Source organism: Trichosurus vulpecula, chromosome 1 (genome assembly GCF_011100635.1).
Source record: "Trichosurus vulpecula isolate mTriVul1 chromosome 1, mTriVul1.pri, whole genome shotgun sequence".
Lineage (NCBI taxonomy): Eukaryota > Metazoa > Chordata > Mammalia > Diprotodontia > Phalangeridae > Trichosurus > Trichosurus vulpecula.
In genome coordinates, this window is record NC_050573.1 from 447,198,686 (window position 1) to 447,214,745 (window position 16,060).

Sequence of the window (16,060 nt, forward strand, 5' to 3'; positions counted from 1 at the left end):
CTGCTTCAACATATTCTTTTTATGGTACTGGCAATTTCATCGTCCACCTGGCACACGATATTGCCTCAAAGTAATTACTTCAGAAGTTTTCGGCAAAGTGATTAACACCTATTTTTCTCAAGGCAAATTGGTATTTCCCTTCAGGTAAACTCCCTTCAGGTCATACGCTTCAATACGTCTATTCCAATGATGTATTCAGGAATAGGCACAATAACCTTTCTTGGGCAATTGTTCAATTTTCATCATCAATTTAACTTGTCTGGCTGATATTTCAGCCCCTCCTAATCCTGTGATGGTAACAGGAGTTCCATGCCGGAACTTGTTCGGATTTCCATAGATAAGGGTGGCCTCTGCCTCAGTGTCTATTAATGCCCTAGTTACTGTAGTTGAACCATTTTTCCAATATATGGTCAAGTTAATGTGGGGTCCGCAATCCTACCTGTGTATTTCCTTAATCTGGACTGGGGCTCAGCCTATTTCCTAGTCTCCCCAAACATGTTCAGGATCTGTAGCATCTACAGGGACAGTTTGTACTTCTCTATTTCTTCTGTTATCAAGTCCCTTATCTTGGTACATTTTGTACAGTTCATTGGTTGGAATGCCATTTATCATTTCAAAATCTGTCCCTGCTCTCAATAGAGCAGTGAACATTTCTCTTCTCATCACTTTATTTTGACACCGAATCTGCTTGCTATTCACTGCCCTCTCTCTCTCGAGGAGATCTATCTCTTCTCCAGTCTCCTAAGTCATTTAACTGTGAAATCTTATCTTTCACCACTGAAAGAGGGTTCTGTATTTCCCCAGGTAGCAGAGTCAAAATCTGGTGTTTATAAGCAGGAGGAGCTGTCTTAACTATTAAAGTCCCAGACATAGATTCTCTTCACTAGACTGCTGTTGATTAAATGGGCCAAAGGTGAATCTGGTAATGTGGAGAATGACAAAGAAAGGAGTTCAGGTTTGATGTCAGGTCTAAGAAGATCTAAAATTACTTACTGATATTCTGATACATGTCTCTGGTAATTGAAGGCAACTTGTAGTTGTATGAAGCAGTGGAGAGCAGAAAGTGGATAGTGGAAAGAGCATTAGGCATGAAGTTAGGAGATCTAGGTTTTAAATTTTTTTTATTAATTAAAAATAAATTTTTTGTTGATTTTTTTTATATCAGTTATTTTTCATTCCATCTTGTCTTATTATTTAGCTATATTATTTGTGCAAAAGCTTTTATTTTTATATAAGTGAAGTACTATTTAATTGTATGATACTCTGTGCTGCAGTTGATGAGAAATTAATTCCCTCCATAGTTATGAGAGCCACAACCTTACATTCTTTTATGAATTTTTAATCTCTTAACTTTTTATATGAAAATCCTTTGTTTGGAACTTTTTGGGTAAATAGCTGAAGATGATGTAAACAAATTTTTATGTCATACTTTTATCTATCCAGGTTTGCTTAAATAGAGTTGTTTCCTGAATACTTTTATGTCTTGGGCCTATTCAGTACTAGCCTGTTCTCCATGTTTTTTTCTTAAGACTTAATTGATGATTATCTCATCTATTCCACTGATCATCTTTGCTTTTTTAAAAATATACCAGATATTTTAATAATTACTGTTTTAATATAAAATTTGAGATCTCATAGACCCCTTTCAGTGCTACTTTTTTTTTCATCACTTGCCTTGATAGTCATGACCTTTTGTTTGTACATATTCATTTTCATTTTTTTCTAATTTTTGAAAGAATTTCCTTTTTTATTGAATTTGTTAAATATTGTAAGTTACCTTCCAAGTTATCTATGCTAATGCTGTCATTCTGTAGATGAAGAAACTAAAGTGCATATATGAAAACTAACCTGCCCAAAGCCATATGTAGGTAAAGTGGCAGTTAGGATTTGAACTTAGGCCCTCTGACCCCAAAATCCAATCCTTTTTCTCTGTATCATTATAATTACATAATTTCTGATAAGTTTTAAAATATCCCTCTCCATTTTTTTTGACATTCCTTTTTTACATTTAATTTTTTGCCTTTTCAAAAATCAAAATGAGCTAAGGGTTTGCTAATTTTGTTAAGTTTTGCTAAAAATCAGCTTATTTTATTAGCTCAGATAGCTATTTTTTTCTTTTAATTGTTTATCTTATCTTTAATTTTAAAAATTGTTCCTTTTGAACTGTTTTGGGTCTATACATTTTTAGAATTTTCATTATTTTCTCTTTTCATTATTTTACCCTTCTTGGTAATATATACATTCAGTTGTATAAATTTTCTGTTAAGGATTGCTTTAGTAATATCTCATAAATTTTGATAGGTGGTCTTGTTATTATCTTTTATTTTTTATTGTTCCTATTATTTGGTCTTTAATTCACTTTTTATTGAAGATGTTTTTAGTCTTTCAAGCTGCATCTTTTGTTCACATTTCTTCATTTGTTAAAGTTTTGGGGTTGTGGTTCTTTACAGAACATTTTTTTAGATTTTTTTTTTAGTTTTCAACATTCATTTCCACAAGATTTTGAGTTACAAATTTTCTCCCCATCTCTCCCCACCCCCCCCACCCCAAGGTGGCATGCATTCTGATTACCCCTTTCCCCAGTCTGCCCTCCCTTCTATCATCCCCTTCCCCCTCCTTATACCCTTCCCCATCACTTTCTTGTAGGGCAAGATAGATTTCTATACCCCATTGCCTTTTACAGAATATTTTAAAGCTTTCTGTCCATGCATATTTATTTCTAAGTTCTTTGTGACCAATCACATGATTTTCCCATGGGAGCCTGAAAAAAATATGTGTTGTCAGAAGTTCCCATGGGTTTATCAAGGCCAACTTACCCAGTATTTTCTTTAAGTCTGTTAATTTCCTTCTTTATCTTTTGGATTTAACTCTGATTTAGGAATGTTAAAGTGTCTAAAATTAGTGTCTTGCCATGAAGGTCTTTTTTTCCCTATGCCATTCCATGCTAAAATTGATACTGCTTATCTATGCCTTTAATCATAATGTAGTTTTCCTGCTTGTCCTTTTAATGGAATCTGTTTGTTTTTACCCTTTCCCATGACTCCAGTTCCTGTTTCTTTGATCCTCCTGAAGCATACTCAATTGATGAGTGATCTCATCAATATGTAGAATCCCACCAAGTTAGTAGTTTATAATTTTTATCCATGCCTATCAGTTTTCCATTTACTTCTACAAATTTGTCATGGAGGATCAACCCAGTAAGGCAAGAACCTTCTTTTTCTCCTGACAGTGCAAGGATACCAGTGAAATGGGCCAACTGTCCACTGGTTGTCCTTTACTTTGTCTGACCAGCTTATCTCCTGTTTCAATCATGCAATGACATCCTTTATTCAAGTTCTTTTTTGAAGTTCTTCATTTTTATGTGCAGAACCCTAATCACACCCACCACGTAGCTCTCGGTTGACCTCTAAGTGATACTGTAACAGAAACTATAGTGTTCTATGTTTTGTACCCATACGACAGCTGTAGAATTTAATAACAGGCTCTTGTTTCCGGAAGAAGTTTGGTGTCATTAAAGGAAGCTTGTAGTTTCCCAAAGGCAGTCCAGTCCATTCTCTTCATCCTGTCTAATTCGGAGCCTAATTTGTTCATTTTAGTGCCTTTCAAGATTCTCTCTCTTCATGACAGTTCTGTATCTCATCTGTTGTTGATAATTAGAGGATCATTGAATAAGGTTATCTCATATTTTTCATGAAATCTTGAATAAATTTGATATATGCTCAAGAGATTATTTGTTGGAGAGACTTTAAGGCAGCATTTTGCTCTACTGAATCAAGTACATTTTTCACAGTGGGATTTTTATATTCTTTCAATTTTAGTAATGATCTGGTAAAGATGTGATTAATTGTATGATTTTGCTTGATGAAACCTGGCTGGTTTCCCATCATTTCTATCTTCACTTGTGTGTAGATGGAAAGGTAGCCATACAGGTTCATGGTAGTTGATGTCTTCTTGGTTGCTTTTTTGCAGCAAGGATCACATCTGAGATTTTCCCCCACACCTTTGGTATCTTGTGCTTCTTCATATACCTTTTGAATTAATCCCTTAGTGTCCTCACAGTTGTGTCAGCTCTAGCATGCCTTTCTTCTTTATGTTCATACTTGGTCTGCTACAGCTGCTTTCCTCATCTTTATCCATTTCTAAGTTCTTAGTTAAGCATGCCCAGGATATTAAGAGTCCAAGAGTTGGTGGCTCCACTGTCCTTGACGTTGAACAAAGTGTTTGATGTGAAAAACTTTGCAGACCTTTTCCATTTTTATTCTCTTGCTCTCCTTACATTCTCCTCTGTAAATATCCTCAGGGTACTTTTGCTTGCTAATTAGATTTTTCACCAAACTTTCTTTGAACTAGTTTTACCCTTCCTCCACTGTTTTTCTCTTTTATGAAGAAATAATTCTGTTAATTTTCTACCGTACTTCTAAGATTTTTTTCAGCTCATTATTTTCTAAGCTAGTTTTCCCTTTGCCTACCAAATCTCTCTGTATGGCAAATAAATCAGTTCTTTGTTGACTAAAGTACTTTTTGGCTCTTTAAATCTCCGTTATTATAGCATTTGCTTTTTGTTAAACTACTGTATGACTTTATTGTAGTTTGTATTTCCTATTTCCCAGCTATATCCCATTTTTAATCATCTGTAACTTGTTTAAATAAGTGAGGATACAATTTCCAAAATTGCATGTCATATCTTCTTTTTTCATTTATTATTTTTTTACTTATGTTCTAATTTGCTCTAATAAGTCAGTGATTTGACTACATAGAAAGAAGTTTAGGGATGACTACCACATCAGTAATAAGTCATTTTCTATCTGTAACTTAGTTTTTTGTGATGTTATCCATGATCAGTACCTGATGTCCTTTTCTTGAAGTATTCATAATACTTTAATGTGAAGCTTCGGAGTAGTCTATAGGTCTTTGGCCTCTCATTTCCCATTTCTCAACCATATTTTCCAAGAAAATTTCCAATTTCCTTACTTATTTCTAGATTAATTTCTCCATTTCAGTTGTCTGCAACAGACTGGACAGTTTTTGCATAAGATGAAATTATTTTTGTGATGACCATTTTACAAATACTTATATTGAGTCCTGTGATATCAGAAGACCAAATATCTCTTGAAGTAATGTTTCTATTGCCCTTGAATGCATAATTAAACGAACTCTTGTCAACTCTTAATAGCTTCTCCAAGGAGAAACTGTTAGTCATCTGTTTAACCTGAAAGATACTTCTACTTTTTGTTTCTTCAGCAGTGAAAATGTCAAGACTGATATGATTCAGTGTTTTTAGTATTATGTCCACCTCTTTGCTGAACAAGGATGTCATATTTCTGATGTTAACACTGAAATTAAAGTCTATAGGCTTTCTTAAAAACTGTTATTCTTAGTGCCCACTACTCCTTTTCCTAACATTCTACAACTACAGAAGTGGAAGGATGACACAGGACTTAGGGCCATGTGATATTTTTCTTTGTTTCATAGATTGTCATGAAGAATCGTGGGCACCCTACTAGTGCTCACCTACTATGTTTGAAAGAATCCTCAGTGGTCTCAGCTAAAGCATAATAAATTTACTTTTAATATGTATGCACTACTATGCTTTAGCAACAAATTATTGGGTTTTCTAATCCATTTTTTGTTCTTTTCCTTTAAATTGATAAATTTAGCTCATTAACATTAAAGGCTATAACTGTTAAGTTTGGCTTTCCTTCCATTAAATATTGTGGGGGTTTTTTATTTTATCTGTATAAGGCATCATTCTGTTTAGTTTTTAACAAATTTGTATTTAGTTTTAGTCTCTACACTTGCACAAAGCCACAATTCCAACTCTGCTCCACTACTAGAGAAAACTTATCTTACTTATAATCACAATCCTCTTCCCTATACCTAAGACAGAGCCTAAGATTACTGGTATGCTCTTTTTAAAAACTTTTCCTCCTAGCCCAGATATGGTTTAAGAATCTCTCTCTATCCCAAGCTTAGCCTCTTTGGTTAATCATTACTTGTTTTTATTGAATCCTAATTTAAAGAAAAATAATTTTATCCTTTTGTCTAGATTAGTGGTGTTCAACTCAAATAGAAATAGGAGCCACTAATACAAAGCATAAGGATACCTTTGAGCTCTATATTTTTTTAATGTCCTTTTTTACCATGCCAATTTATTTATGTATTTATTGCTTTTTCCGTGTTGACTTGGTTTTAAAGTAATGTTATCTGTGTTTTATCTATTTTTGTTCATTTTGTTAAATATTTTCCAGTTGCATTTAATCTGGCTTAGCCTATACTCTGGAGCCAAAAGCAGGCCAGTGTTTGACACCTCTGTTCTAGACGATCTAAATCTGATGTGGTTGCTTTAAGGCATTCTTCTCTCTGTGTCTCTGTTGAACTTTTATCATAGGTTAGATGGAACTGACTTACATGTACTTAGAGCACATTAATACTAAATCATCTTTTATGTATTACAGTCAATTCTACTATAACTTGATATGTTTATTCCCCCAAACACCGTGCTATTCAAAATCAAACAATAAAAACCTTATGGGAAAAATGCAGTTAGAGGTACAGTGCTTAAAACCTTTATCAGTGATACGTAAAAATAGAAACCTAAACAAAAATGTAGTGATAGCACAACTTTATATAAGTTGAATGGTTAAAAAGTACATAAATACTAAAGTAAATAGTGACAAAGTCCGTGGCCTCAGGTAGCTGCTGGGCCTGGGCCCTGGTTCCAGTAGCTGGGGCTGGCAAAGTTTTAAGAAATTTGGGCAGGCTGCAGCTTCAGGCTTGGGACCATAGTGGAAAGGGTGGTGGTGAGCTCTTTTCCTTCCATAACTTCTGCTACATCAGAATATACACAATAAATATGGAACTTTGCCTTGAAAATGACCTTAACTTTGCTTGTGGGAAGTGGTCATCAGAAGAGTTTCAGCTTGTGAGTCATTCAGAAGTGGTGCTGCATTCTCAGTGTTTGTCACTCTTTCAGACAAAATTAAGCATAAGCAAACTTGTAATTAAAGTTATACTGAACTTTTCTCTAAAATATCAGTTAAATTGGAACAAATTTGTGTTTTTAAACAGGGCATTATAGAAAAATTGACTACACTTGAATTCCAAATGTATATTACCTTTTATAGTTCTGGCTGCTTTGTAAATTTGCCTGTCAAAGTTCCTAAGTTTGTTATTTCTCACTATGAAAAGCATATTTTCTCTCCTCATTGAAGAATTAAGTTTTTTATGATGGAGAATGTTCATGACATGCAATTTCAGGATGCAGGCCAGTTTCCCTTGATTGCTGGGATATCGAGTTCCATTTTCTTTTTTAGTTCCATTTTCTTTTTTATTTTGTAATCATGTTGAGTGGACCTACACAATTTGAATGGTTGCTTTTGAATAGATTTCATTGCCTCATAGATTTAGAGCCTAGAGAGGCTTCCCGTATCACCTAATTCAACCTCCCCATTTTATAGTTGAGGAAACTATATCTAGAGAGGTTTAAATGAGGTGATGAAAGTTGTAAATGACAGAGCCACAATTTGAACTCTAAACCTAGTGTTCTCTATTAAAGTCTTTATGGCTTGTCTTGGCAGTACCATTGCTAATTATTTTCCAAGTCTTTAAGTCAGGCTTTGAAAACAGTCTTTCCTTCCTTTTCACGGGCTTTCTGTCATAGTGGCTTACCTAGAATAGTGGAAAAGTGGAATAGCTTTTATAAATTGCTTTCTCTTGACCATTTGCAAGAATTTTTTCTGACCTTGAAACTTTGTCACTTGGTGACTGTTTCTGGATGAGTTGAACTTAGGGTTTCTTTCTGCCTGAATTTTATTTGTTTGTATCATATATCCTCTGTTTTCAGTACTTCTGGACAGCTTTGTTCCATTGTTTCCTGGAAGATAGTATTCATATTTTTTTAAAAAATTGGTGGGGGGAGATGAGTAATTCTTAAATTTTCTCATTTGTTTTGCTGAGCTCCTTCCTTTGGTTTTGCCGCTTTGCTTTGTAGAGATATGAAGTCATCTTCTAGTTTTTTTTTTCCTTTGGCTGTTTTTGTTCATTCATTACTGTGTTTTTTCATGCTGTTTGAACCATTCTACTTACTCCTCAGAATATACTGAAGTGGAAAGTACTGGACCTGAAGTTAAGAAAATCTGAATTCAAATCAAGCCTTACCAACCTACTAGTAGGGTGACCCTGGGGCAAAATCACTTAGCCTCTGTTTCCTCATCTATAAAATAGGGATAATAATAACACTTACCTTCAAGGTTGTTGTGAACATCAAGTGAAATGTTTGTAATGCACTTGGCAAATCTTAAAACGATATGTAAATGTTGCTGTTATTATAGTACACTGCTTCAGTGACATTTTCCATCATCTTTTCCATATTGCCAGTTCTCTTTTACCCCATAGTATTTGTTTGTTGCATTAAGGCTTTTTTGCTGAATTGTTTCTATTGTCTTTATTTTATTATAATTTTTGCTGTTTTTAAAAATTTCATTTTATTTTTTTAAACTTTATTTTGAGGTTGATGTAAGGGAATCTGGCTTAGTCTTGATTACTCACTACATCTTAAGTACGGATAGTTTAAAGGACTGAGGGACTGAGTAGATGGATATGGAACTATATTTTGGCTTTCATTTTGCTTTGGAGATATAACGTTTTGCTGCTTAAAAATCAATAGCTTGTATTCTAGTTTTTGTATTTTAAAAAAGTTATTTAATCAAAGAAATTCTTGAAGTAACATTTACTTTGTTTTATTTTATAGTGTTATTAGTGCAATAGATGGAAAATCATTGGAAGGAATTCCAAGTGAAAAAATACAACAGGAAGCAGATTTTGAAACTGATGAGAAACTTGTAAAATGTACTGAGGTAATAGATTGAGTTTGCTCTTTTTCTGTATTATGTTGATTTTATATATATATATGTATATATATGTACATACATACATGCACACACACACACACACATATTTTCCTTTACTTTTTAAGATTTTGCTGCTGCTTTTAATCTCCCAAATCTGGTATTATACCAAATTCCTCATACTAAAGGCAATGCCTAGAGGATTGAAGGTTGACCATTATTTAAGAAAAATTTCCATATTTCCATCATATTGTGCAAATTTTGATAATTTTAGGGGTATTAGTTGAATTATTGCTATCTCAAGTATTTTGTTGAAAATTACGTGTATGGTAAATGGTATTTATTCCACCACTTTCCAAAGATATAAATGATAATTTTCCTTTGAGGTCTAGCTTATTTTTTTAATCACATTGTCTTTCATTTAGTGCAGCATACACTTTATTTTTTATCAGTAATAATGGACTGTGGTGATCCATTCATACTCTGACCTGTTTCCCCTGAAACCAATAAATAGATCACCTAAGACCAGAATCTCTGATATTTGAGTTTCAAAGTGTATTGTGTGGGTATAGAACATCTTGAATTTCTGTGTTTTTTCTACATTTATATAGAAGTTCTCACAGAGAGACTTTGGTCACATTAACATAATTTTTAAAAAATGTGTCTTTTCTTTTTACTTCACCTACATTTCCCATTATGTCTCCCCACTCTTCCTACCTCCCAAAGAACCATCTTATTTTTTAAAAAAGAGAAGGAAAAAAAAGATTTCAGCAAAATTAGTCACTCAAATCTGACACTATTTGCAGTGTTCCTCACCTGTAATCCCCTACCTCTGCAAAGAAGGAGGGGGATGGTGTTTTCATATCTCTTCTTTGGATTTAAGGTTAGTTATTATAATGCTGCAGCAGTATTGATTGTGGTTATCCTCTCTATTTACTTTGTTGAAGTCATTGTGCATATCGTTTTCTTGGTTTTGTTTATTTTATACGTTTTTCCATATTTGTCTATGTCACCTTTACCATTTCTTACAGTGTGTTAATACTGCATTATTTTCATGTACCATAATTTGTTTAGCTGTTCTCCACTTGATGGATCTCTTTGTTACACTTATTTGCTACTGTAAAAAAAGATTAGCATCATTTTAAAATTTTTTCTTTGGTGGCAGTTGGGGTTAAATGACTTGCCCAGGGTCACAAAACTATTAAATGTTTGAGCCTCAGATTTGGCCAGTCTTGACTCCAGGACTGGTGCTTTATCCATTGTGCTACCTAGTTGCTCTGATTAGCATCATTTTTAAAGCTAAGTGAATCAGGATTTCTTAGTTTAAAGCTTTGGGCTGGTGCAGTCGAGCCATTCCAATATTAGGGCACTATTAATTTTAATTTTCTGCTGAGTGATGTATATAATGTTAATATTAAAACTTGTTAATAAAACTGAAGTTAGATATATATCTCAAGTTGCATTAGTTACTTTTAAGGTTGTTGATCTTGTCTATATAATCAGAAACACAAATTGACTTATTTTCTAATTACTGTATTTCAGGTATTTTATTTTCTAAAGGACCAGGACTTTACAATGTCAGGAAATCGTTACCAGTTTGCTAAAGAGATAGCAATAGCTGGCAGTGCTGCACTTTGTTCACATCTGAAAACTTTAAAAAGTAATGGGATGAATAAGATAGGACTCCGAGTTTCCATTGATACAGATATGGTAATGTACAATTTGTTTTTTCTTTTTAAAATGACTGTATTATGGCAGGATCTAAAAGTTCACTTAAAAGGAAGTCAGTTTAGCATATAATTTTTCTTTACCTGTTTACATTGATTTCCTATTTGAGCTTAGAGTTTCTTATCAAATACTTATTTTGTATGACTTTGCCCTTCCAATTCCCTGTACTTAGTATACTGACATCATGTGTATAATATTCAATATATACTTAATAACTTGTTTTCTGTGGCTTTAGTTTGATTTGATTTAGTTCCCATTCTGAGGCCCTCCTTGATAATTTAAGTATAGTTTTCCTAACATTAATTTCCACTGGTTAATATGTTGGCTCTATTATAAATACTTTTCAGCTAGTGTTTGGGTAGATATTCTGTCTGCTCAATTTGATTATAGTTCCATAAGGGTAGAATTATTTTTCTTTCTTTTGTATTTTCCCATAGCACTTTAATATTGTAAATGGTTTAAAAAAGATTACTTATTACATAAAGGTTAAAATGAGAGCTTTATTGTAAGTTGCCTTTTTTCAAAGCAAGATATGTGAATTTATATTTTCACCATCATGATGCTTTTGTTTGAAGAACCTGCTTGATAAAAATAGTTGCTTGTTTTAAAGTTCTTTTCTTGGAAAAATGTATAAAATGATTTTTGCTAAGAACCTTAATTGAAAATGAGAAACAAATAGTATTATTTAGAGCATTTAAATAATATTGTCATAATTTAAGACTCAGTTTGCTTCTTATTTAAGAAATATTTTAAAATGTTATTGTGACATACTCAAAATTTTCCTTCTTAAGCCTTCAAGGTATATCTCTCCACTGTCCTATTATGGCAGTTATTGGCATTTATCTATAGTTACATGTATCTACTATGGTATGAGGTAGTGGCAGATACTTCATTTTTATGGCTTGACACAGGCCTTCCCTTCCTGTTTGTGTTTCAGGATATTAAGTACAGTATATTTAATCCTGAAAATAGGGGCAAAAGAACCAACTAGCCCTTAACTTTGTAAAAACTCTCTAGTGGTTCAGTAAATCTCAGAATACTTAAATACAAGAAGTGGTAGGAATACACTGTGGAATAAAAATCTGCTGCTATCATATTAGTATATTTAAACTCAGTATTTAGGAATGCTTGCTGTTAATTTTCATAATCTCTTATGCTGAGCTTTTTCTTTTGCCCATGACTCACTTGGAATTTTTATATTTTTCTTTCAGGTTGAATTTCAGGCAGGTTCTGGAGGCCAGCTTCTTCCTCAACATTACTTAAATGATCTTGATAGTGCTCTAATCCCAGTGATTCACGGTGGCACCTCCAACTCTGTTTTACCTTTGGAGATAGAATTAATGTTTTTCCTTATAGAAAATCTATTTTAGCAAAAATAAGTGTGCTACTATGCATTATAAACAGATTTGTTAGAATTAACTTAAGCACCAAAGCTGTAATAATAGACACTAAAGTAGATCTGTTTGATATTAAATGTCTGAGCTTAGCATCTATGATGCCATTAATTTTTTTTAAATCCTAGCACAGTATAGATAACCCCAAAGTTTCAGGTTTCCACCATTTCTGAAACTTTACACTTATTACAGGTACTCAAAAAAAAAAAAAGGCAAAGTCTTCTTTTGTCTTTGGGAAATCTGCAACATTTACTGTGCTAGTTTTAATGCTAAGCCAAAATATCTGCATTTAGCTATACCTCTTTATGTCCACGACGGTTTTAATGAAGATTCTTAAAAATGCCATCTAAATCAGGAACATGTATATTTGCATATGTGCAAATGAAGATGCCTCCATTTACAAATCTGTATTTCAGTGGCATAGAACTGTTTCCAAACCCCAGAGAGTGTATAAGTACAAGAAGATTGCTGATTTCTCTTATGAGCATCGGCTATCTTAGTACTTAAACTCTTGAGTATTTGGCTAAAGATATGGATTTTGCCTTTTTTCTTTTCCAGATTTAGTATTTGGATTTTTCCCTGATTAAATATATATAAATCAAATGATTGTAGGTGCTTTAGGAACTTGTGCTTCTATATTTAAGTGTATTGTTTTTATAGAGAAAAATGACTCAAGTATGTGTTTTATAAGTATCTTTAATAATTTATAAATGGGTGATATTTTTGTACAACGATTTCTCCTCCCTCTACACTTCTTTACAGTATACCAGTGCATTTACAATTTCCTTGAGTGATTGACGATAGGCCAGATAGATGACCCTTGAAGTAGTCATTATGTAGCAATAAATGAAGCATAAAGCAAGGTTTCTTTTCCTTTGTCATTAATCCTTGAAATCTATTTGGCAGCCCTGTTTAATTTCAGGGAAAACTGTTAATGTCAATTTTCATGAACTACTTTAGCATATTTGAAATTCTTTAGTACTTATTCTATAGTACTTATTTTTGATAATGGGGTATTAACAGAAGTTAAACTCTATTTATGTATTTGCATTACAAACAAAATTTGTGCCTGAATACAAAGGTTCAGTGAACCCCCATCAGGTCTGACAATTAACTGTTACATAGCTTCCCTCTTTGCTACAAATAGAACAAAAAATAGTAGTAAAGAAGCAAGGGTGCATTTCAATTAGTCCTATCAACAGGTTGTAGGAACCTAATCATTATTTAGATGCCTTTTTGATTCTCATGTGGAATATTTATATGTTTTTGTATCAAAAACACTCCTTATGTATAGCTCAAGAAACACCACACTAATTTACCCTGCTTTAAGAAAAAGAAATATATAACCTAACAACTTGAATACACACAGGTCAGAGTTAAAACTCAGGATCCAAAGTCTCAGGATAGAAGAGACTGGGGATATCAGTGAATAAAAACATCCAGTTTCTGTTGAACCACATTTCTAATAATTAGCCTAAGACAGCAGTGGTACAGAATAACCACTCTTCTGAAGTAGCTAATTTAGCAGGTTTAAACATTGTTAAATTTGCAGATATTTAGTGAAATGGCAGTGTAATAACTTGTGAAGTATACTGTAATTGTATAAAAACAATTTGTTATTAAATTGAATTTGTTTCTTTTTTTAGTTCATATTATAATTAGACATTAAAATGATGGCACATTGTAAAGATTAGAATATACTCGATGGTTAAGTAACCAAAAACGATTGTAGGTGCCTTTCCCATCAAGTTGATGCATTCCTATTCCTAGTTTGCATTTCAGACCATATTTGAAGTATCTTTTCTATATCTTCATACATTTATTTTTCTGAATAATTTTCTGGTAATGTTCTTCAGATTGTTACTTGTAATTCTTCAAGATTGAGTTTCTATTTTTAAGTGAAGAGGATGGCCTGTTTTGTCTAAACATCTTCATAATTGTTTCTTCCTTCTCTAACTATTACAAAAGTAGTTCTGGGTCTCTGAATTTAGAGGTGAGAGCTACACAGCTGTAGGCAAAACCTACTTCTCACATGGTTTACATTTCCTGAGCATACACTGGCTGGATAGAATGAAAGCAGCTGACAAGGGCACAAAAGAAAAGGCCAGAAGAAGACCATAACTGTATATACGTGAAAATCAAGAAATGAATGAACTGGTTTTTTTTTTTTTTAAAAGAAAGTTTCTATAGGTGAACAGGCTGGAAATTCTACACCATGAAATTAAATTTGAAAGCTGAACTAATAAAAGATTCATCAGTATAGTTTTAACAAAGTGTACATTTTTAGGTATATGAAAGGCTTTCCTTAAAATTAAAATTTGGTAACTAAATTTATCAATAATAAATTACTAAACTAAAATTAATAATTGTGGTAGTAACTTATGGAAATTGTCGTTTTGACTGCCTGAATAGTAATGGAGAATTGTGTTGCAGAGTAGGTAAATAAATTGTTTTCCAGCAGTTAAAATTTAACTTAAATGTTTTTCCCACTCCCTAAGTGTTTTGGTAATTAGAATTAATAAAGTATATTAAGCTAGTTTGAAGGTTTTTTTTTAAAGCCGTATTTACAACTTTCTACCTTTATGCCAGTCTCACTTGATGAAAAAAAGTTGCCAAATTAGTTTTATTCTGTCAGATTTGTATTTTGTACTTAGCCTAATACCAGTGTTTAATTTTTCACTTTTTAGCCTTTGCTCTGGGCTTTGACTTCTACTACTTAATACTTATTTTTAATAACGTGTTTTGCATTCACCTTTCTATGGTTAGTAGTGTTTTCATGCATACTTCACAGATGAGGAAAATAATCTTTGCTTTTGATAAAGGAGGGTATTATAAAAAACATCTGCTGGTTCAGTCAAAAGTAAAGGTGTTACTGTAACCATCAACAAATGTCTTAAGATTTTCATTTCATTTTGGCTCTTGTATTATTACCATGTGACCTTGGGCAAATTACTTCCAGGCTTTCTTTCTGCAAAAATAACGAAGCTCTATGGGCCCAGCTGGGTGGTAGGGAATCAACTGAGGTATAGCACTTATGGAGGTGATTTGAAAACTATTAAATACCTTACAAACAAAAGGTATTGTTATTATTTTCTTATGGGAGTTTAGATGTGACCATTGAGGGTCTGAGTCTTTTTGGAAGACTTCAGGGAATAGGTGTAAGTAGAATTAAAACCTTTTAGAAAGACCTAGGGAACAAAAAACTGGAAGCAACCTAAATGTCCAAAAATTTTTAAAAAGTAGTTGTGAGCCTGGGTCACTGGGAGGAAAGTGGTGTTCTTGAGAGGAGGGTTTTGGGGAAAAGATAAGACTTTAGCTTTGGACATGTTGAGTTTAAGTTGTCTACAGGACAACCAATTCAAGATGTCCATTCAGCAGCTGGAGATGAGTAGTTGAGATCAGGATAAGGTTAGGACTGGAGAAGTAGAAATGACAATTCAATCTATGGGAGCTGATGAGAGCACTCAGTATACATGATTTTAAGGTTGGCCAAAATGGAGATCTCAGTGTGATGATCAGATCTGAAAATATGGCAAAGAACTTTTAAAAGTATAAAACAGTATACAGTTGTATTTTAATACTATAAAAAGTGATAACTTCAACGTGGTCAGTCTTTATACCTCTTATACCTTCCATCTTCATGACTTGTGACAAGTTAAAAAAAGTATCACCTGGTGGCTAACTTGGCCACGAGTCTCAGTGAATATATGCTGTGCCACAAAAGACATATGATAGTACATGAACACCCTCCAGCTTGTAAAACCTGCTACAATGCTAACATAACCTTGTAATCTAGGATTGCAGCATAAGGCAACAGAATGACTGATACTGGAATGGCTGATCAGGGGTAAGTTACATAACTTTTTTCAGCTTCAGTTTCCCCTCTGTAGGACAGAGATTATTCACTTTAATAAACGTTTATTAAGCTCTGATTATGTACAAAAACATTGTGCTAGGTGGTGGGTGTGTAGACAAGGAAAAACCTGTAACATGTAAACAAGTAAATACAGGGTCACTTGGAGGAGGCATGGGGGCATTGAGCCTTAAGGGAAATTAAGCAGAGGCAAAGATGTGGAGGCAGTATATGGGTTT

The 16,060-nt window shown here is 33.3% G+C and overlaps 1 protein-coding gene across 3 annotated transcripts in view; it reads left to right on the forward strand.

Annotated features, from left to right (window-relative positions):
- The window catches only part of ZFYVE16 (zinc finger FYVE-type containing 16), a 72,226-nt gene extending 57,722 nt beyond the window's left edge, over nucleotides 1-14,504 (forward strand). For all 3 annotated transcript variants that reach the window (XM_036764502.1, XM_036764520.1, XM_036764509.1), the window contains exons 16-18: nucleotides 8,750-8,855; nucleotides 10,389-10,556; nucleotides 11,786-14,504. In XM_036764502.1, coding sequence (XP_036620397.1) covers nucleotides 8,750-8,855; nucleotides 10,389-10,556; nucleotides 11,786-11,944 — 433 coding nt within the window. In that variant the 3' untranslated portion in view covers nucleotides 11,945-14,504. The remainder of the gene's footprint in view (nucleotides 1-8,749; nucleotides 8,856-10,388; nucleotides 10,557-11,785) is intronic.
- The last annotated feature ends 1,556 nt before the right edge of the window (nucleotides 14,505-16,060 follow it).